Source organism: Gorilla gorilla, chromosome 23 (assembly GCF_029281585.2).
Source record: "Gorilla gorilla gorilla isolate KB3781 chromosome 23, NHGRI_mGorGor1-v2.1_pri, whole genome shotgun sequence".
NCBI classification, from domain to species: Eukaryota; Metazoa; Chordata; class Mammalia; order Primates; family Hominidae; genus Gorilla; species Gorilla gorilla.
The window spans coordinates 18,205,063-18,228,967 of record NC_086018.1 but is presented as its reverse complement, the minus strand read 5'-3'; the positions used below and the strand labels follow the sequence as shown (position 1 = coordinate 18,228,967).

General features: G+C 48.7%; 1 protein-coding gene across 1 annotated transcript; it reads right to left on the bottom strand.

The window, feature by feature from the left end:
- Positions 1-5,996: 5,996 nt before the first annotated feature.
- On the bottom strand, positions 5,997-23,792 carry LOC129529663 (uncharacterized; the record flags this gene model as incomplete). The annotated part of the gene is made up of 8 exons (XM_055375393.2): positions 23,676-23,792; positions 19,417-19,475; positions 18,924-18,948; positions 15,895-15,981; positions 10,916-10,981; positions 8,855-8,916; positions 8,356-8,389; positions 5,997-6,142 (listed from the first exon to the last, which is right to left on the bottom strand). Coding segments are annotated over exons 1-8 (507 nt in total), but the record flags the coding sequence as incomplete, so codon positions are not given.
- Positions 23,793-23,905: the final 113 nt, after the last annotated feature.

Here is a 23,905-nt window from a genome sequence, read left to right as displayed (position 1 = left end):
CCGATGCTATCCCTCCCCCCCACCCCCACCGCACAACAGTCCCCAGAGTGTGATATTCCCCTTCTTGTGTCCATGTGATCTCATTGTTCAATTCCCACCTATGAGTGAGAATATGCGGTGTTTGGTTTTTTGTTCTTGCGATAGTTACTAGCGATGTCTTATACGGTGTCCTCATTAGCAATGTCGTGTACAGCGTCCACGTTAGCGTGCCTTGTCGGTGTCATTAGCAATGTCGTATAAAGCGCCCTCATTGGTGATGTCTTGTACAGTGCCCTCATTAGCGATGTCCTGTACAGCGTCCTCGATAGCATGTCTTGTACGGTGTCATTAGCGATGGCGATGCCCTGGGCGGCGTCCTCGTTGGCGATGCCCTGGGCGGCGTCCTCCTTGGCGATGCCGTGGATGGTGTCCTCCTTGGCGATGCCCTGGACGGCGACCACGTTGGCGATGCCCTGGGCGGCATCCTCGCTGGCGATTCCGTGGGCGGCGTCCTCGCTGGCGATGCCCTGGGCGGCGTCCTCGCTGGCGATGCCCTGGGCGGCGTCCTCGCTGGCGATGCCCTGGGCGGCGTCCTCGTTGGCGATGCCCTGGACGGCGTCCTCCTTGGCGATGCCGTGGACGGCGTCCTCCTTGGCGATGCCCAGGATGGCGTCCTCCTTGGCGATGCCCTGGGCGGCGTCCTCGCCGGCGATTCCGTGGGCGGCGTCCTCGCCGGCGATGCCGTGGGCGGCGTCCTCGTTGGCGATGCCGTGGGCGGCGTCCTCGTTGGCGATGCCCTGGGCGGCGTCCTCGTTGGCGATGCCCTGGGCGGCGTCCTCGTTGGCGATGCCCTGGGCGGCGTCCTCCTTGGCGATGCCATGGACGGCGTCCTCCTTGGCGATGCCCTGGACGGCGTCCTCCTTGGCGATGCCCTGGGCGGCATCCTCGCCGGCGATGCCCTGGGCGGCGTCCTCGTTGGCGATGCCCTGGGCGGCGTCCTCGCTGGTGATGACGTGGGCAGCGTCCTCGTTGGCGATGCCCTGGGCGGCGTCCTCGTTGGCGATGCCCTGGGCGGCGTCCTCGCTGGCGATGCCATGGGTGGCGTCCTCCTTGGCGATGCCCTGGACGGCGACCACGTTGGCGATGCCCTGGGCGGCGTCCTCGCTGGCGATTCCGTGGGCGGCGTCCTCGCTGGCGATGCCGTGGGCGGCGTCCTCGTTGGCGATGCCCTGGACGGCGTCCTCCTTGGCGATGCCCTGGACGGCGACCACGTTGGCGATGCCCTGGACGGCGACCACGTTGGCGATGCCCTGGGCGGCGTCCTCGCTGGCGATTCCGTGGGCGGCGTCCTCGCTGGCGATGCCCTGGGCGGCGTCCTCGCTGGCGATGCCCTGGGCGGCGTCCTCCTTGGCGATGCCGTGGGCGGCGTCCTCGTTGGCGATGCCCTGGACGGCGACCACGTTGGTGATGCCCTGGACGGCGACCACGTTGGCGATGCCCTGGACGGCGACCACGTTGGCGATGCCCTGGGCGGCGTCCTCGCTGGCGATTCTGTGGGCGGCGTCCTCGCTGGCGATGCCCTGGGCGGCATCCTCGCTGGCGATCCCCTGGGCGGCGTCCTCGCTGGCGATGCCGTGGGCGGCGTCCTCGTTGGCGATGCCCTGGGCGGTGTCCTCGCTGGCGATGCCCTGGGCGGTGTCCTCGCTGGCGATTCCGTGGGTGGCGTCCTCGTTGGCGATGCCCTGGGCAGCATCCTCGCCGGCGATTCCGTGGGCGGCGTCCTCGCTGGCGATGACGTGGGCAGCGTCCTCGTTGGCAATGCCCTGGGCGGCGTCCTCCTTGGCGATGCCCTGGGCGGCATCCTCGCTGGCGATTCCGTGGGTGGCGTCCTCGTTGGCGATGCCCTGGGCGGCGTCCTCGTTGGTGATGCCCTGGGCGGCGTCCTCGCTGGCGATGACGTGGGCAGCGTCCTCGTTGGCGATGCCCTGGGCGGCGTCCTCCTTGGCGATGCCCTGGGCGGCATCCTCGCTGGCGATTCCGTGGGTGGCGTCCACGTTGGCGATGCCCTGGGCGGCGTCCTCGCCGGCGATTCCGTGGGCGGCGTCCTCGCCGGCGATGCCGTGGGCGGCGTCCTCGTTGGCGATGCCCTGGGTGGCGTCCTCGTTGGCGATGCCCTGGGCGGCGTCCTCGTTGGCGATGCCCTGGGCGGTGTCCTCCTTGGCGATGCCGTGGATGGCGTCCTCCTTGGCGATGCCCTGGGCGGCATCCTCGCTGGCGATTCCGTGGGTGGCGTCCTCGTTGGCGATGCCTTGGGCGGCGTCCTCCTTGGCGATGCCCTGGGCGGCATCCTCGCTGGCGATTCCGTGGGTGGCGTCCACGTTGGCGATGCCCTGGGCAGCGTCCTCGCTGGCGATTCCGTGGGCGGCGTCCTCGCTGGCGATGCCCTGGACGGCGTCCTCCTTGGTGATGCCCTGGACGGCGACCACGTTGGCGATGCCCTGGACGGTGACCACGTTGGCGATGCCCTGGGCGGCGTCCTCACTGGCGATTCTGTGGGCGGCGTCCTCGCTGGCGATGCCCTGGGCGGCGTCCTCGCTGGCGATCCCCTGGGCGGCGTCCTCGCTGGCGATGCCGTGGGCGGCGTCCTCGTTGGCGATGCCCTGGACGGCGTCCTCCTTGGTGATGCCCTGGACGGCGACCACGTTGGCGATGCCCTGGACGGCGACCACGTGGGCGATGCCCTGGGCGGTGTCCTCGCTGGCGATTCTGTGGGCGGCGTCCTCGCTGGCGATGCCCTGGGCGGCGTCCTCGCTGGCGATGCCGTGGGTGGCATCCTCGTTGGCGATGCCCTGGACGGCGTCCTCCTTGGCGATGCCCTGGGCGGTGTCCTCGCTGGCGATTCCGTGGGTGGCGTCCTCGTTGGCGATGCCCTGGGCGGCATCCTCGCCGGCGATTCCGTGGGCGGCGTCCTCGCCGGCGATGCCGTGGGCGGCGTCCTCGTTGGCGATGCCCTGGGTGGCGTCCTCGTTGGCGATGCCCTGGGCGGCGTCCTCGTTGGCGATGCCCTGGGCGGTGTCCTCCTTGGCGATGCTGTGGATGGCGTCCTCCTTGGCGATGCCCTGGGCGGCATCCTCGCTGGCGATTCCGTGGGTGGCGTCCTCGTTGGCGATGCCCTGGGCGGCGTCCTCGTTGGTGATGCCCTGGGCGGCGTCCTCGCTGGCGATGACGTGGGCAGCGTCCTCGTTGGCGATGCCCTGGGCGGCGTCCTCCTTGGCGATGCCCTGGGCGGCATCCTCGCTGGCGATTCCGTGGGTGGCGTCCTCGTTGGCGATGCCCTGGGCGGCGTCCTCGTTGGTGATGCCCTGGGCGGCGTCCTCGCTGGCGATGACGTGGGCAGCGTCCTCGTTGGCGATGCCCTGGGCGGCGTCCTCCTTGGCGATGCCCTGGGCGGCATCCTCGCTGGCGATTCCGTGGGCGGCGTCCTCGTTGGCGATGCCCTGGGCGGCGTCCTCGTTGGTGATGCCCTGGGCGGCGTCCTCGCTGGCGATGACGTGGGCAGCGTCCTCGTTGGCGATGCCCTGGGCGGCGTCCTCTTTGGCGATGCCCTGGGCGGCGTCCTCGTTGGTGATGCCCTGGGCGGCGTCCTCGTTGGCGTTGCCCTGGATGGCGTCCTCCTTGGCGATGCCCTGGGCAGCATCCTCGCTGGCGATTCCATGGGTGGCGTCCTCGTTGGCGATGCCCTGGGCGGCGTCCTCGTTGGCGATGCCCTGGGCGGCGTCCTCCTTGGCGATGCCCTGGACGGCGACCACGTTGGCGATGCCCTGGGCGGCATCCTCGCCGGCGATTCCGTGGGTGGCGTCCACGTTGGCGATGCCCTGGGCGGCGTCCTCCTTGGCGATGCCGTGGACGGCGTCCTCCTTGGCGATGCCCTGGGCGGCGTCCTCGCTGGCGATTCCGTGGGCGGCGTCCTCGTTGGCGATGCCCTGGGCGGCGTCCTCGCCGGCGATGCCCTGGGCGGCGTCCTCGCCGGCGATGCCCTGGGCGGCGTCCTCGTTGGCGATGCCCTGGGCGGTGTCCTCCTTGGCGATGCCGTGGATGGCGTCCTCCTTGGCGATGCCCTGGGCGGCATCCTCGCTGGCGATTCCGTGGGTGGCGTCCTCGTTGGCGATGCCCTGGGCGGCGTCCTCGTTGGTGATGCCCTGGGTGGCGTCCTCGCTGGCGATGACGTGGGCGGCGTCCTCCTTGGCGATGCCCTGGGCGGCATCCTCGCTGGCGATTCCGTGGGTGGCGTCCGCGTTGGCGATGCCCTGGGCAGCGTCCTCGCCGGCGATTCCGTGGGCGGCGTCCTCGCCGGCGATGCCGTGGGCGGCATCCTCGTTGGCGATGCCGTGGGCGGCGTCCTCTTTGGCGATGCCCTGGGCGGCGTCCTCGTTGGCGATGCCCTGGGCGGCGTCCTCGTTGGCATTGCCCTGGATGGCGTCCTCCTTGGCGATGCCTTGGGCGGCATCCTCGCTGGCGATTCCATGGGTGGCGTCCTCGTTGGCGATGCCCTGGGCGGCGTCCTCGTTGGCGATGCCCTGGGCGGCGTCCTCCTTGGCGATGCCCTGGACGGCATCCTCCTTGGCGATGCCCTGGACGGCGACCACGTTGGCGATGCCCTGGGCGGCATCCTCGCCGGCGAGTCCGTGGGCGGCGTCCTCGCCGGCGATGCCGTGGGCGGCATCCTCGTTGGCGATGCCCTGGGCGGCGTCCTCCTTGGCGATGCCCTGGACGGCGTCCTCCTTGGCGATGCCCTGGACGGCGACCACGTTGGCGATGCCCTGGGCGGCATCCTCGCCGGCGATTCCGTGGGTGGCGTCCGCGTTGGCGATGCCCTGGGCGGCGTCCTCCTTGGCGATGCCGTGGACGGCGTCCTCCTTGGCGATGCCCTGGGCGGCGTCCTCGCTGGCGATTCCGTGGGCGGCGTCCTCGTTGGCGATGCCCTGGGCGGCGTCCTCGTTGGCGATGCCCTGGGCGGTGTCCTCGCCGGCGATGCCCTGGGCGGCGTCCTCGCCGGCGATGCCCTGGGCGGCGTCCTCCTTGGCGATGCCGTGGACGGCGTCCTCCTTGGCGATGCCCTGGACGGCGACCACGTTGGCGATGCCCTGGGCGGCATCCTCGCTGGCGATTCCATGGGCGGCGTCCTCGCTGGCGATGCCCTGGGCGGCGTCCTCGCTGGCGATGCCCTGGACGGCGACCACGTTGGCGATGCCCTGGGCGGCGTCCTCGCCGGCGATGCCCTGGGCGGCGTCCTCGCCGGCGATGCCCTGGGCGGCGTCCTCGCCGGCGATGCCCTGGGCGGCGTCCTCCTTGGCGATGCCGTGGACGGCGTCCTCCTTGGCGATGCCCTGGACGGCGACCACGTTGGCGATGCCCTGGGCGGCATCCTCGCTGGCGATTCCATGGGCGGCGTCCTCGCTGGCGATGCCCTGGGCGGCGTCCTCGCTGGCGATGCCCTGGACGGCGACCACGTTGGCGATGCCCTGGGCGGCGTCCTCGTTGGCGATGCCCTGGGCGGCGTCCTCGTTGGCGATGCCATGGGCGACGTCCTCGTTGGCGATGCCCTGGGCGGCGTCCTCGTTGGCGATGCCCTGGGCGGCGTCCTCCTTGGCGATGCCGTGGGCGGCGTCCTCCTTGGCGATGCCCTGGATGGCGACCACGTTGGCGATGCCGTGGGCGGCATCCTCGCTGGCGATTCCGTGGGCGGCGTCCTCGGCGATTCCGTGGGCGGCGTCCTCGTTGGCGATGCCCTGGGCGGCGTCCTCGCTGGCGATGCCCTGGGCGGCATCCTCGCTGGCGATGCCGTGGGCGGCGTCCTCGTTGGCGATGCCCTGGACGGCGTCATCCTTGGCGATGCCCTGGACGGCGACCACGTTGGCGATGCCCTGGGCGGCATCCTCGCTGGCGATTCCATGGGCGGCGTCCTCGCCGGCGATGCCGTGGGCGGCGTCCTCGTTGGCAATGCCGTGGGCGGCGTCCTCGTTGGCGATGCTCTGGGCGGCGTCCTCGTTGGCGATGCCCTTGTCGGCGGCCTCGTTAGTGATGTCGTGTACAGTGTCCTCGTTAACGATGTCGTGTGTGGCATCCTCGTTAGTGATGTCGTGTATGGCGTCCTCATGGGGAGCTAGAAGAACACAGAGTTAAGGTCAGTGCCCTGGTGGTGGAGACTGTGAATCACCCAGGGGCTTGCTTGGTGTGGTGCATGGAGGTGGCTGATCACAGCATGGGCCAAGCTGATGCTGGGACATCCTCCCAGGTGGACCTGCACTAGTGAAGCTAAGGGATGTGGCTCAGAACACTTTCTGCAGTGGGAATCAGTTTCCAGGTTCAGGTATGCATTATCCGGTGAAGTGGGGAAATATAAAAAATAAAAATTGACAAATTCATGAAAAGCCTTCCATGAGTGCAAGTGTGAGTTTTTTATCCACTTTACATTCAGTATGCATTCACACATACAAAATATTTTTACAAGAAATCAGAAATTTTAATTTTTGTCAGTTATGTTAAATCTAACTTAGCTGCCAACATAAAGATTCTATCTCATTTACTTGGTCTCGAGAAAATCTAGCACATAGTAAGTAGACCAAAATGTTTATTAAATGAAAACACAGAGCAGAGATAGGGGGGCTGCTAGGCAGACTGGGTTGCACCTGATTACCTGGATGATAATAAACTGCACAAAACCTCGGTCAAATTAATATTGAAACTGCCTTTTGCTTGGGCTCGTTTCCCTTGCGGAAGAAGGATGACCAAGAAGATGAACAGGAAAGAAATGAGAAACAGAGGCCTTTGCTTGGTAGCTAAAGGCCACCTTCTGTAACATGAAATAGTCTACAAGTGGCCTTGAACTCTGCCGTGATTTAGTGACAGAGTTCCCTCATGTCTTCTACCCAGGTTGAAGTCCAGCAAAATCGTGACTGTCCTCTTTACAACTTGCGAGACCACACTGCTTCTGCATTTGCCTGTTGTATGTATGAGATTTACACTTGTTTTAAAGCAACATTTTGTTTCAGTTGGGCTGGTGGCCATACCCGGCACTAGCCAGTCAATAGTGAGATGGCTCCTCATGGAGGAGGCTTGGCTTGAGGCTGAGGGTCTTTAACCCACATATACAAGAGAGTTGCCACTAAGGGATGGAAGCCAGGCTAATAACCAAGTGCCACACAGAGTTCCTATCTGTTCCTCCTCACCATTTTCAGCTGGCAGGATTTGAGCATTTTAGGGCTTGGGAAGATAGTATTACTAAATCTACTAAAATACATCACCCAACCTTATAGACTTTGGCCAGTTGCTGAGCAAATTAACTTCACAACTGAAGTGGGCCACACTGGCCTTTTTGGTCCCCCACTCCTCTTAGAATTTGTGAGCGTGGGGCCTACTGGAGGGTGGGAGGTGGGAGGAGGGGGTGGATCAGGAAAAATAACTGATATTAGGCTCAATATATGGGTGATGCAATAATCTGTACAACAAACTCTCATGACACACATTTATATATGTAGCAAACCTGCACATCCTGCACACGTACCCCTGAACTTAAAAGTTAAAAAAAAAAGGGATCTGTGAGCTGAGCCAAACACCTGGGGATCTTTGTGTTTTTGACACACTGATGACTATGCCTGTCCGTGGGGAGATGAGCCGATAACTGCCCTGGGTTGTGTGACCACGGAGGCCACTTTATGATGATGGGCAGTGTCTGGGGCCTTTTGGGCTCATTGCTTTAGGGCTTATACATGAATGCTGGACTCCCTGTGTGGTGGTGAACACCCCATGACTAAGTGCATGTCAGCGTCAGCACTGGCCCACACTCCTGGGTTCGTGTTTTCACTTTTTCGTTCAGGAACTCGGGAGCTGGGGCCACTCCCTTGGCCCTTCAGGTTCTCCACCTGAGCAGTGGGGTAATAAGGCAGACCCGGGGATGGCTCTGGTGAGGGTGGAGGAATCACTGTACAGAGAGAGTAGAGCGGGGGTGGATTTTATTGTTAGAAGTGGACACTGGTGATTGGGTTGTATAAGTGGGAAATCTCTCCTGAGAAAACACACAGCCTCACCTGTACAGAAACACACACATTCACACCACACGATGCAGCCTCACACAAGACACCACCAAGCCTCAAGCACCCAACTCAGCACCACCCAAAAGGGAGCACAGCTGCTTCCTCAAAATTTGGCCATAATTTTTCCCTGGGGAATTCAGGTTTTAAAAAAACACTTCCCCTATACTTATTCCTATCACAATCCCAGGATCAGGGAGGCTCTTCACATTGAAACTAGGCAAGGATGCCACACCTTTCTTGGCATCCAGATTGTTTTCTTGGCAAGTGATTCCAGAACACTTACTAGATTCACGCCTCAGAGGGGCCACCTGCACCACCTGCAATACAGAAACAAAGCTTTTTGAGGGGTATGTCATGTTGTGGATTGTTTGCACAAGGCTGTGTTTCTCTCAATGAATACTGAAAACTTGATCAGAAAGTGTAGTCAACTTCAAGGCCTCCAAAACAAGGGTAGGATACACACTGGAAAAGACATCAGCTTCTGGATGGTGGATCTCTCAGGTCCACGTAGGTTGGCAAGTGCAAAATACTGAATCCAAGGAGAAGACATTGCTTCCAAGGACAAGGACCCCAAGGATACAGTCTACAACCTGAAGCCGTCATAGCTAAATGCCATTTTGGATTACATATCAGTTGCTAAGAGTCACTTCTTCCTCCCCCTCAGAAAACTGCATTTAATACCTGTCATGGACATTGTCATTTTTTCACATGTAAAGTCAGTTGAAAAAGAAAGACACCAAGAAAGGAACATTTCTATTTCAGAGAAAGCAAGGCAACCTTACCCTCGCGTTGACTGGCCTCTCTCCATCTCCTCTGTCCTTGTGAACTAGAGACTCCTCAGAGGCTAGGAGGACACAGAGCAATGGTTAGTCATAGATGCTTTTGTTCATGAGTTATTCAGGGAGCTCTGCTTAATGTGGACAACAGGACAGTGTGTGTGGATGTGTTTCATTAAAAGCACAGCTTGAGCTCCTGCTAGAAAATCTTCCCTCGTGGAAAGACAGGCAAGAACGAGGAGCTAAGGAGCAAGAAATAGAGTCCCTGGCATTTTGCTGATGGCAACTTAAGGCAATGGGAATGAGTCAGTCTACAAATGGTACTGAAGCACATGCTATAGTTTGATGAGAGTCCCACTGCTCACACTGTGAGGTTTGAAACCCAGCTAAATGGTTTTCTAAACCTGTAAAAACAATATTAGCTTGCAGGATTTATGTCCCAAGACTACTTTTACCTCTGAGGATCCACAGTGGCTGTCACTGCAGTTGTGTATTTTAGCATTTTGCACTTGAATAAAAGCAAAGTTTAATAGATAGATTGGATTCAATTCTAGGCAAAACAGTCTATGGTATTTATTCACTAATCCTTTGTTATAACTGCTGATGGGAGAATTAGAAGTACTGAAATTATATCTTTTAAAATTAATTAAAGCATAATTATTAATCACACAATATTTTTTCATCCAGGCCTCCTTTTCTTTGTCATGCATGCATATTAATTGAGGATGGAGAATATCTACGCTTGTTCAGGCCAGCCAACATACGACAGTTTACTTCAAGAGAGGAGACATGGGTTGAATGCTGGTGTGTTTTAACTCTGCAGCGCAAACAGTTGCAACAAGTGTGGTGAACTAATCACCAGATGGCCCTTTGCTGCCTTATTTGTCATTGTGCCTTACATGTAGCTTGCAGGATTTGATTACGCTTATGTTTTGTGGTGATCATACTTTCAACTATTCCTAAAATACTGCTTCAGTCTTATCTGTTTGGGGTCAACTGCTGAGGATTTCATACAAATTAATGAAGTTTGTGAATCTAAAGTTCTACACAAAGGTGGAAATATTTGCAAATCATTTATCTTGTAAGAGACTAAAATTTAGAATATATTTTAAATATATTTAAGATATATTCAAAAATCTACAGCAACAAATTAACTAAATAAAAATCAGACAACTCTTTAAAAATGGGCAAAAGACTTCAACATATATTTCCCTAAAGAAGATACAGCCACAGATAGTAGCACACGAAAAGCTGCTCAGGATCATTAGTCATTAGGGAAATGCAAATGAAAAACACAAGCAGCCACCAATATACACCTACTAGGATGATTTAAAGGAAAATAAGTGTGAAGAAGGACGTAAAGAAATTGTAATCCCGATACATTGATGGTAGAAATGGATAAAGTTGCAGCCACTGTGAAAAACAGTCTGCAGTGGCTCAGAAGGTTCAATATAGAACCCCTGTTGGACCCAGGAACTCTACTCTTAGGCACCCCAAAGAATAGAGAACAGAAATCAAACAGATGTTTGTATACTAATGTTTATAGCATCACTTTTCACAGGAGCCAAAAGGTGGAAATAATCCAACCATCAGTGAACAAATGAATGTAATAAAAGTAAGGTGGTCTGCATGCAATGCTACATCATCCATCTGTAAAAAACGAACATAATTTTGATAGATGATACAACATGGGTGGACATTGAGAACATTATGCTTAGTGAAATAAGCCAGACACAAAAGGAATATATTGTATAATTGTAATTACATGAAGTGCCTAGAATAGTCAAATTCATACAAGAGAAAGTGGGATAGGAATCACCATGGGCTGGAAATAGGGGGAAGGTGCTATATTACTTATTGTGGACAAGGTTTTGTAAGAAATCATCAAAATTGTGGGTGTAGATAGTGGTGTTGGTTATGCAACCCTGTGAATATATTGAATGCCATGGAGTGCACACTTTGGTTAAAAGGTTTAAATGATAAATATTGTGTTATATATATTTCCCCACGATAGAAAACACGCACAGCCAAGCCCAGATGCCAGTCTTGTTAGCTGCCTTCCTTTACCTTCAAGAGTGGGCTGAAGCTTGTCCAATCTTTCAAGGTTGCTGAAGACTGTATGATGGAAGTCATCTGCATTGGGAAAGAAATTAATGGAGAGAGGAGAAAACTTGAGAATCCACACTACTCACCCTGCAGGGCCAAGAACTCTGTCTCCCATGCATTGCTGACCCGTCTCAGTATTTCCTGTGACCACCTCCTTTTTCAGCTGAAGACTTTGCACCTGAAGGGGTTCCCAGGTTTTTCACCTCGGCCCTTGTCAGGACTGATCCTCTCAACTACTGACCATTTCACCTCCATTCATGTCCATGCCACATCAGGCTGTGTTGTCTAGATGGAATGAATCTACCCCAAATGTCCCTTTCTGGAGGAAGCCACCATTACGCTGTACCTCCAAGCATAATGGTACATCCACACACACCAAGGCACCTCGCTCATGCAAGGTGTGTGTCCTCTAACAAAGTTTCACGCTCTAAACCCAGATAACTTTTCAAACCCAAGTTCTGTTGATTCCCCTACTTTGGGTGCTCCATAGATGCTCATTTGTCTACTAAACACTGCCCCAGGCAATTAAATATTCCAAAGTGACCAGCAGAATTTTTATGTTAATTCTGACATTGCATTGTTAGTACAAGTGTTTTTCCCCCTTCAAATTTATGTCTTTGTTACTGATAAATGTAACTGATAATGCGTTTTTCAGCTATGTTGCCAAGCATATTTATATAAAAATATACTCAGATTGTTTTCAGAATTTGACAAAGATGATAGCAACAACGATAATCTCATTTGTTTTATACTAATCTTTATGTGTTACTTTCATCATTTCTTACATATTGGGGCCTACCATACATTGTACGGTGAAATTAGTGCTATGCATCATGGTAGAAATATAAATTGGCAAAAGTAATTTAGAAAACAGTTCTCTTGTTTCTTAAAAAAATTAGGCTGGGTGTGGTGGCTCATGCCTATAATCCCAGCACTTTGGGAGGCAGAGATGGGTGGATCACCTGAGGCTAGGAGTTTGAGACTAGCCTGACCAACACAGCAAAATCCTGTCTCTACTGAAAATACAAAAATTATCCAGGCATGGTGGCGTGTGCCAGTTGTCCCAGCTACTCGGGAGGTTGAGGCACGAGAACTGCTTAAACCTGGGAGGTGGAGGTTCCAGTGAGCCAAGATTGTGCCACTGCACTCCAGCCTGGGTCTCAGAAAAAAAAAAATTTTTTTGACCAAAATGTCATTATGCATTACATGACTGTATATGAATGCTCAAAGCTACATTACTCATCAAAGAAAATAACAAAACAATTAAATGTCCATTAACTGATAAATGAATAAACACTATCTGTATGAGTAAACACAGCAGACTATGAAGGAAAACACATGACCAGCACGTGCTAACACGTCAATTAACTTCAAACATAGTATGCTAAATGAAGGAAGTCAGATTCCAAATATATATATATATGTCCATTTCTATTAAGCAAGTGGGAAATTTGTGGAGACGGAATGTCACAGCAGTATTGCTTAGGGCTGGAGATGGGGGTGGGGATTAACTGCCAGTGCGCAAGAGAGAATTTGGGTGAGGGAAACATATTTAAATTAGATCGTGGTGATGGGTGCACACAGTATCAATTTAATAAAGCATCAAATTGTAGACCTTTTCAGTGGGCAAACTTTATGGTGGGTTCACACCCAATATAGGTGTTAAAAATAAATTAATGTTACGGAAATTCTTGTCGGGTTTTTAACAAGCCAAGAGATATGCTGTGAAAGCAGCATTAATTCAAATGGTTGTCACAGGTCACTTAAAGTTAATCAGATGGTTGTCCTACAAATATAGGGTGAATGTTATTCATGAATTTCCTGAATCTATTGCAATAATCACATTTTTTTCCATTAAACTCTTGAGGTAGCTAATTTTATTTATTGCATTTTCAATGTTAATCTACTATTTCATATATTGAGATTAACTCACATTAGTCAGAATTTACAGTATTTTAAAATATCACAGAATTTAATTTACCTTATCTGGTTTTGGTTTCAAGACTATACTAGCCATTTCATTTAATTGTACATGTAGGGTATTCTAATTTATGGAAAACTATTACATCTTCCTTCATTTTTTTTTTTTTTTTTTAGAAATTACTTCTAGGGATCTATATGGTAGAGTCCATGGAGAATTGTTTTAATTCTTCATTCACGTCTTCAGTGGGTATAGGATTGGTCATATTGGTCATAGTTTTCTGCTCGGATTTCAATAAGAAACTTGTGGAAGAACCTGAAGGGTGGGATCTTTGAGGGAGCCTAAGACAGAGCAAGACAAGCTAAGAAGGAGGGCAGTGCCACAGCAGAAGTGCCATTGATGCCCCCTTGCCTAGATTGCGGAAGAGACATCCAGCTGTAGACACTGAGGTGCAGGAAAACAATGGAGCACCATCAGAGAAAGCAGTGCCCAGGAACAAGGAGGCACTGATGGTGGCAAGGGGCAAAGACAGCTGCCACGAGGCTGTTCACATGAGGGTCTCAGGCTGCATAGACACCCACACCAGCTGAGGGGTCCTGGTTTTCATAAAGTGTGTGGCTCAGCCAGGCCACCAACAAGCAGTTCACAAACAGTAGTAATACGACACTTTCCAAAGACCTTACTTGAGTAACACGGTGATCCTCACAAATTTCCAATCAGGATGGTCGCACAGTTCCTCCTGCTTTAGGACTCAGAGCCTGCCCGTGGTCACAGTGGGTAGGTGCAGACTCTGAAGATGCACTTTGGTCAGAGACCCCGCTGAACTCTGTCTAATGAGGACCTCTGTCCTGTCTGCTGACCACCGGTCAGAGGTGCAGGCTGCAGTGGGGAGTAAGAATGCCACCTTCTCAATGTTGGGAAAACTCCCTGCCAGAACTGAGAATGGCCCTTTCTAAGCAGAAGGCAAGCTCAGACTAAAGAAGGAGGCCGAACACATCAGGTTGGCAGATTGCCAAAGATTCACTCAGGGAGAGCCCACATCCTGGGCCATCTTGGGTGGTGGCAAGATGAGGTAGACAACTGCTTTTGCAACACATAACTGACAACAAAAAATCAACAACTGTAAAAGAGCCACAAAATCCCCAAATATTTGCAAATTAGCAATGCACTTTTAAATAACTCATGGGTTAAAGAAGAAGTCTCAATAGAAAATTAAAAATACTTTTAACTACATTAAAAGAAAATGTGACTTGGCAAGATTTCTGGATGTAGCAAAAGCAGTCCTTAGAGGGAAATCTATAGCATTGGATGCAATATACTAAAAATCACAAGACCTAAAATCAGTAATATCATGTTTCAATTAGGGAACTGTAGAAAATAGAGGAATGCAATGGAAAGCAAGTAAAAGTAATACACAACATCACAGAAATCAATAAAATTAAAACACTCAAATCATCAGAAAATCAATAAAACCAAAAGCTGGTTCTTTGATATGCTCATTACAATGAATGAATTGATATGCAGGCTAACCAAGAAAAAGAAGATAACACAAATGACCAACTTCAGAAATAAAAGAGGAGCCATCTCTACTGAACTGTTAGGCATTAAAAGGAATATCATGAACAGTTCTATGACCGCAGTTTGATAACCTCAGTGAAATGTATCAATTCCTTGAAAGGCAATCTTCCCAAGGTCATGCTAGGATCCTAATTTGAATAATCTTATGTCTATTAAATAAGTTGAATTCACATTAAGAGCATTCCGAAAAAGAAAGCACCAGGCCCAGATGGTTTCTCTCATGAAATCTACCGAATTCTTCAACAGGTGAATAAAAAGACAAAAATTCATTTAATGCAATATTATTTGGTGATTTAATGTGCCATTTTTTGCCATTAAGGCATAAAAAAGACATGAAAGCAGATAAAGCGTACATCAATTTAGTGCAATAAATTCATCTGAAAAAACTACATAATATATGATTCCAACTATATGACATTCTGGAAAAGACAAAGCTGAAGCGATAGTGAAAATATTAATAGTTGCCAAGGTTTCTGGAGAAAGAGGACAGAGATTAATGAGAAGAGAGGATTTTTAGGGAAGTGAACATTTTCTTTATGAGACCATAAGGGTGAACATAATGTTTTAAATATTTCAAAATTCATATATATGTATAACAGAAAGAATGAACATTATGCAAATGTAGGCTTCAGATAATAATGTATCAATATGTTCTCATTATTCTAGCAAATGTACCACAGTAATGTAAGATGTTACTAATAGGTGAAATTAGGAAGTGAGGGTGAGGAGACAGAATAATATGGGAACTTCGTGTATTATATACTCAATTTTTATTTATTTATTTATTTATTTATTTATTTATTTTGAGATGGAGTTTCACTCTTGTCACCCAGGCTGGAGTGCAATGGCATGATCTTGGCTCACTACAACCTCTGCCTCCTGGGTTCAAGCGATTCTCCTGCCTCAGCCTCCTGAGTAGCTGGGATTACAGGCACCTGCCACCACACCCAGCTAATTTTTTTGTATTTTTAGTAGAGATGGGGTTTCACCATGTTGGCCAGGCTGGTCTCCAACTCCTGACCTCAGATGATCTGCCTGCCTTGACCTCCTAAAGTGCTGGGATTATAACTGTGAGCCACCACGCCCGGCCATATGCTCAGTTTTTATGTCAATTTAAAACTCTCTAAAGAAATATATTAATTGAAAAATAATAATATAGCACCACTCTTTCAGGGAGATCCATGCTTATGTTTAACAACCAGGTAAGTTCTAGACATTAGCTTGAAACATTGTCTATCATTAAACATGAACCAAAATTGACTTTTAAGTAGATATTTACTTTTGTGGTTGTAGCAATATTTACTCACCAGGCAAATTAGAATCCTGACACATTAAAAAATATGGCTTAGTCTCTTCATAGTTTCCTCTTACATATGGGACACTGAATACTCCCCGCAATTGCTATTCTTGAATCAACTTAATTAATGAACTTCCACAGTACCTTCTTGTGGGTACCTTTTCTTCTTTACCCGGGAGCCAGGAGGTCTCCGACACTGGTTGGTGTGCACAGCATATCTTCTTGTATTCTCTATCAGAGAAGATGCTGGTTAATGCATTTACAATAGATAGGGCTGTTGACATCTTGCTGACAGAAGACCAGAGGGAAAATAGTGATAATCTGTTCTAAGTTTAAACTTATGATCCTTTTCTTTACAGGCTTCCAAGCAGAGCCCACTGAATCAAAGTTGGGTTTCAGGAAGATCACAGAGTTCAGTGAGCACTCAACACCTCTATCAGACAGACTGCGTGGTCAGTGCCTTCCTGGAGAGGAGAACACAGCAGGATGACTGTGAGTGTAGGGCTGGTGCAGAGTGGGGGCCCGGATTCAAATTCCACTAAGCCATGTGGACCTGGCAAGCTCATGTCCTCCCTCTGCCCTCAGTTCTCTGCACTGTCATAATGTAATTTTAGCAATACTTTTTAGGCCCTATTTAGGCCCTACTTCTTAGTATCACAGTACAGGGCTAAAAAATCACTAAATACAGGAAAACCTTAGAGAGGACTGGTACTTCAGTAATGTTCTCTAAGTGTTTACTACATGCCAGGAGGAATAAGCTGGACACTTAGCAGTGGCGGAATATGGAGGGGGAACTTGGATGGCTCCGGGGCAGTGGAGCATGCTTTCCTGTTCGGCTTTTCCGTGGGCGTGATGCCTTATGGTTTATGGAGAACATCAGCCCTGCAGGGGGTGCAGAGGAGGGGCTGTGGCTGAGATTTTACACTTGAGGGTGCTGACATTCAGAGATGATAAGTGACGAGCAGAACCTCAACTCCGCTGAGTGAAGGACCTGAGATGGGAAATGTATTTGGCTCCCTAGAGAGAGAGATTCCTGAAAAACTGCCACCTCTTCCTCACGCCCTGTGCCAGAGACCCAAGAGACCCCTCACTGTCTTTCTCCAGTCCTCCTAGCCCAAGGTGTGTGGGTGGACAAAGGTGATGCTCTGGAGGAAATGCCTGAGATAAGGACAGGTCCTTAATGATAAAGAATTCTCCTTCCTCTTTCAGATCCTTCACCTCCCCAGTATGACAGCTTAAAGGCTGTCATCTCTGTGGCCTGCCTCCCCTTTCCCTTCACCCTGCCAGCTGCCTCTCAGTGACTGTCTCCTCCAGTGACTACACTGAGGGACCAGGGACTGCTTGCCTCCCGAGGCTGCTCAGACCTTCCGACACTGCAAAATGATTGCCAAAAGATGGGTCTGCAAAGAGTAACTTCCCTTCCACTGATCAAACCTGAATATGCAAGCTACTGTGAATTAACTGGAAAAGTGGCCGTGTGGGTTGGTGCTTTGGTGATTTAATGAATAAAGTCTGCAACCCCCACTGCCTCCTTGACTGTTGATCAGAGCTGCCTGCAATAAGGTCTGGCTAAGAATGGGCAGTGGCTGCACCAGCTCTGGGTAAAATTTGAGCTAAAATGACCAATCTCATTCACTAACCTCACCATAGTCTCATGGGTTCAATGGACCTGTCCAATCCTTTGCTCTGTTCTGTCCATCACCTTCCTGTGTAATTTTCCTCCACCACGCACATAATAGAAACATGGCACAGGGGAGCTAATCACCTCCTTTATCCCCCACTTCAGGCTCACACAGAAGTTTATAGTAAAAGCCTTTTCAAATGACTGCTTTAACTGCTGCTACAGCATGTGTCATCAGTTGAATGGAATCTGTCATGTGACTTTAAGCAACCCTTTGTTGAGAGACAAGATTCAATACTAGGGACAGTATTCTAGTGTACTACATCATTGATTTTATGTTATGAAGATCATCATTTATTGAAAATGTGTAAATAACGAAGCCCAGCCTTACTCTTCAATGCTGTGTGTGTAAATCCACTGAGTGTGCTGACCCCCATGCTTGTACCCACCTGCTAACACAGAAAGGGTCCACTCAGAAGGGAGGCACAGCTCCAGCACTGAGGCTGTCCACACCAGCTTCACAAGAGTTGCCACAAGGACGACGGATACCCGGATAACAACCAAATGGTAATTTGAGTACTTAATGGTCATGATCCCTAAAGTGTGTAGCTCAGAGGGCTTGTGGTGATAACTCCATCAAGACTCTAAAGCATCTCCCCAATTCTTATTGGACTTGATCCATGTATTGAGGAGACCCAGCTATGACACGCAGGTACCACATTGCCCTACTTAGTGCCTCCCTTAGTGTTTCAGAACCTGTGATTTGATCAGAAACATGGGCTTTCTATGTTGGTTTCACACTAAGGACTATGTGACACCTGCAGGAAGATGCCTACATAGCTACCTGGATTATGAGATCATGAGGCTCTCTTATGTGAGGGATGGCGTTTGGGATCTCTGCAGGAGTGGGTAATTCCAGGCATAGAGGGTGCTGGAACTCCCTTGCATGGTGAATAGTGATCTCTTCACTGGCTGATAAATAGAGGTTGTAGTTCAGGCCTTCAACGTTAGCGCCGTATGAGTAAACATTTTGACTCTTCACTATGCAGCAAGTGAACCAGGGCACATTCATTTATGTGGCTTAGTTTCTCCATCTGGCATGTGGGCTCAATAAACAAGCTCACAACATATGGGCATGATGATGATGAGGTGTGAACTAATGTAAGTAAAGTATGTGGTCTGATTTGTTAAATTAAGAAAAATGGCACTGAGAGTTGTGCTGGGTAAACACATTTTTTTCCTGGGGGAAACACACATAGACACACATTCACAAGCAAATCATGCAGACGTGCACACAGACCACCTCACCCCACCCCCGCCCTAATACACACATACCCACACACAACCTAATGTGAACACGTTCCCAGAAACTATACATAGATAAAAAGAGTATGTCACCTGGAAAACCAGTTTCTTTTACTCTACCCCACATCCTCATTCCCACCAGATGTCTTGGATCATGGAGGCTCTCCAGACAAAAGCCAGCAGTTAAGCTCCAGATTTCCCATAGAATCCTTTTCTAAGAACCAGTGAGTGATTCCAGAATACGTACCATTGAATGTGCTCCCTGAAGTCACCTGTAATTAGAGAAGGAAAACACTCTGAGAATCAGGCTATGCTATGGATGGCTCACACAGGTCTTTTGTTCACTTGGAAACTCTGGGTAACCAAGATTGGAAATAAGGTTCAAGTCAAAAGCCCCAACTCTAGAGTAGAGTTCCCTTAGGAAAGCACAGGGGCTTTTCTGGAAGAATGTTTCTGTCTAGGTAATTTTTGAGTAGCAATTGCAGAATTCTTATCTAAAGTGGAAAGCTTGTTCCTGAAGAAAACATCCCTTAACACGCAGTGTACTGTCTGACACTGCCAATTTTGCACGTCCTCTGGAATCAGGTGTCAATTGGTAAAATACACCTCCTCCATCCCCAAGGAAATATTATCTAACATCTATAATGTAGTGGATAATTTTCCCATAGCTGATATCAACTGAAAAATAAAGGATCCAAGAAAACAACATTTACATCTTAGGCAAAGACAGGCTACTTTACCTTGGTAGTAGAGTAGGGCTCCTTTTTCACACGCTTTTTGGAAGGCTTCTTTGAGTCACCTAGGGGATGTGGAGGGACACAGCATGGCTGTCAGTTCATTGGCAGTGCTACTCATGAATGACTCAGGGACTGGAACTTAGGGGTGTGCCTGGTTAACAAGCATGGAATGAGCTTCTCCTGGACCATCTTCTTCATGGACCAAGGAAGGCAAAGAAAGAGCAGCAAGGAAATGAGAGTAGAGCCCTTGGCTTTCCAGGTAATGGCAAATGAAAGCAACATGAAATAATCAAACTCCAAATGAACAAATGCTAAAATACATGCTAGGATTCAACCACAGCATCCTGTCACTTCTTCAGACCCTTTAAAAGCCCAGCAGGACTGCCACTACCTTCTTGACATCTACCAAGTCCCTTTCAACCTCCACAGACCCACATACACTGCTACTGCATTTATCATGGAGGGTATAGGGTTCTGCCTTGTTTATGTGTGAATTTTTTAAAAACTAGATTTAATACCATGCACCAGCATTAATTATATTTATTTCTTTTCTTGGTTATGAAAATAATCAGTCAGGCATAGTGGCTCACACCTGTAATCCCAGCAGTTTGGAAGGTGGAGGTGGGCAGATCATTTGAGGTCAGGAGTTCGAGACCAGCCTGACCAACATGGTAAAACCCCATCTCAACTAAAAAAAAAAAAACAAAAAAACCCCAGCTACTCAGGGGGCTGAGGCAGGAGAATCCCTTGAACCTGGAGGCAGAGATTGCAGTGAGCTGAGATTGCACCACTGCACTCCAGCCTGGGTGACAGAGACTTCATCTCAAAAAATAAAAAAATAAAAAATCAGGCCAGGTGTGGTGGCTCATGCCTGTAATCCCAGCACTTTGGGAGGCCGAGGCGGGTGGATCATGAGGTCAGAAGATTGAGACCATCCTGGCTAACAGAGTGAAACCCCGTCTCTACTAAAAACACAAAAACTTTGCCAGGCGTGGTGGCACGTGCCTGTAGTCCCAGCTACTCGGGAGGCTGAGGCAGGAGAATCGCTTGAACACAGGAGGCAGAGGTTGCAGTGAGCTGAGATCATGCCACTGCACTCCAGCCTGGGCAACAGCGCAAGACTCTGTCTCAAAAAAAAAAAAAAAAACCTCCCCTAAAAATAATCAATTATTAAAGATTAGAAAATACTGAAATACTTATATTTTAAAATAACCACTATAACCATACATTTTCCGTTCAGTCTTCCTTTGCCCTGTGTTTGCAGTCATCATGTGAGGGGCTGCCTATGTTCAGCCCAGGCAACCCACAGCGAGAGAGGGCAGAGCGCGGAGATGGCCCCTGGTGAGCACTGAGGCTCTTCAAACCAGCTGCCGAGGGAGTTGCAAGCAGGGTGACACATGAGGCTCATTATTTAGTGGTATTTTGTGTTCTTACTTGTCTTGTCCCCAGTTTGTGTAGCTCACAGACTTTTTTTTTTTTTTTAACATTTCTATAGGGGTCATTTGAAGTTCATAACGCCATCAAACATCAGTACAGGGTCTTCCCATTATTTACCGGCTTTGGGACATGTGCTGAGGAGTGACCGCGCACTGAAGGAATGTGACCGGTTGTCCCAAGTGTTGTCCTCCAACTCAAAATCCGCAACCAGTTCAAAAGGATTTGGGCTTTTATGTGCCTTTCACATAAAGACTATGACACAGCTAAGCTATTCATGTACTAATACCTGCCCTGAGCTGTGTGACCACAGACACCACCCTATAATGTGGCCAGTGTGTAGGAACTCTACAGGCTCAGATCATTCCACACATACATGCAGATGTTGGAACTCCCTTGCACAGTGACTCATGATCCCAAGGCTGAGTGCTGAGGGCAGGTCAATAGTTCAGAGCCTCAGCACTGGGGCTGTATGCTTGGGTTCCCATCTTGGCTCTTTTGCTGAGGGGCTCATAAGCTTGGGCACATTCATCTCTGTCTTTTTCTGCCCAGCGAAAGGTGATAGTAAATCAATCATGCCATTTGTCTGTGGTGATGGCCGAATGATTTCATGTAGGTAAAGTGTACAGTATAAGTGCTCATGAGGCTTAATTATCAGTGAAATGTCTTGCTTTAGATTTCACAGCTTAGTAAGGCTCAGAGGCTTATTCACGCCCAGGATTCTGAACTCCCAAGTCATTGTTCTATGACATACACCTGCTTGGCCTAAAACCGACCACTTTATCATAATGCAGACCCAGTTTTGAAAGAAGTAGATAAAGTTGTCAAAAGCACTGAGTCTGCCTCAGCGCACAAAGGGCATCACCATCTGCCACAATGGCCCAGTGGCCTGGCTGGCACAGACAGTGGCAGAGCAAAGGGCAAGAGATCTCTAATCCCATCACCATGGTCGATAGGGCATCATAGACATTCCAGGGTAAAGGCACAATCCACATTGTGAGGTCCAACTGCTGCCATGTAGACAGGTATGTTTTTACATGTACAGGAAGATCATTGAAGATAAGTGTTTCATATCCATGGTTAACAGATGAGATGACCATGAAATGAACACCAGTGTACTGGGTGGAGCAGCCTATCTATTCAGTCTTCTGCACTAAAACCTGTGAAACAATATCATCTTGCCTTATTTACCAACAAATACAAGTGCCTCTAAACTTAGACAGTTTCCAAGTCATGGAACTGATGAGCACTTAGCTCCTGCAGAGAGCTCTGGATGATGGGTTGGGAGAACAAAGACACTATACATCAAAACAGCATTAACAAGTAAACAGGTTTTCAAAGCTCTCTACATGCAAATTTACACAATTATCCTTTTAATATTTATCTTCATATATATGTACATAATCTACTTGCTTCTGAGTATAAATAAAACTATGTTCTTAGTTAATAGTCTCTACCAATTCATTCTATTTATCTTTCTGAGTTGAAATACTGCATCTCATTGGATAACAAAAAAAAATTTGACTAAGACTACACTGGAAAGGTGAGTAGGTTGGGTGATTGACTGTGATTGACAATTCCATGATTCTGGATGACTTCCAAAGCACAAAAATAAATGTCTGTTTTATTTCACATGTACACAAGACACATACTTATTACTTTAAAAAATTAATATGTGAATGGAAGTGACTTACCACAAATTTATTAAAGTAAATACACATTTCACAAAAAAAGAAGAGAGGAAGGGAAAAACATGTTAAAAACAAAGACAGGTGCATTTTATTGTGTGAAAAGCCTCCAAAACATCCATAGTAGTGTGGCTTTGTTCCAAAGTTTTGGAAAGTAATGATTTCATAGGTTCTTAATTAGGTTAAAAACTGCATTAAAATAGACTTTGCCATATTCTCCCCTGGGGAATAACTTAATATGTGGGGTGGCGGATGGAACGTTGAATGACGCAGGATGTAAAAGGAAATTATATATATATGAAATAATTATACATATTATATATATAATTATATAATATATACATTACATATAATTATATAATATACACGTTACATATAATATATAATTATATAATATATATTACATATATTAAATATATAATATATATAATATATACATTATAAATATTATATATAAATAATATATATTATATATTATATATATTTTATATATTATATATATTTTATATATTATATATAATATATTTTATATATTATATATAACACAATTTATATATTATATATAACATATTTTATATATTACATATAATATATTTTATATATTACATATAATATATTTCATATATTATATATAATATATAATATCGTATATATGATATATTTTTATATATTATAATATACATATTACATATTGTATATTTATTATATGTATATATTATATATTATATATATATATAATTTGGGAATTTGGGAATAAACTGAATCCCAATTCACACTGGGACTACACCAGCTGACACCATGGCTGGCTAATTTTTTCTATTTTTTGTAGAGACAGGGTTTCACTGTATTGGCCAGGATGGTCTTGATCTCCTCACCTTGTGATCCTCCTGCCTTGGCCTACCAAAGTGCTGGGATTACACGCCTGAGCCAAGATACATATTTTTTAAATGAAGAAAAATTTCAAAGGTACTCTGCTTGGTACAAGAATCAAATATATAAATTGAGGAATAAAACATAACCATGAAACATATTTATAACTGCATATGGAAAATACAGAGGAGAATTTTTGAAACATCATATTTTGAAAGCATTAACTAGTAATTTGAAAAGATCGCATTTGACAGGCCAGTATGAACATACCTTGAATGCAGCCACACAGATTCCCCATAAGAAAAATCAAAATCAGGGAAAATGAAACCACAAAGGTTCAATCTGCTCTGACCTTTGAAAAACTCAGCACAGATAGTAGCACTTAGGACCAAGGGCAGGAGATCCCTAATCCCATCACCATGGCGATAGGGCATAAACATTCCAGGGTGAAGGCACACTCCACACTGTGAGGTCCAACTGCTGCCATGCAGACAGGGGTG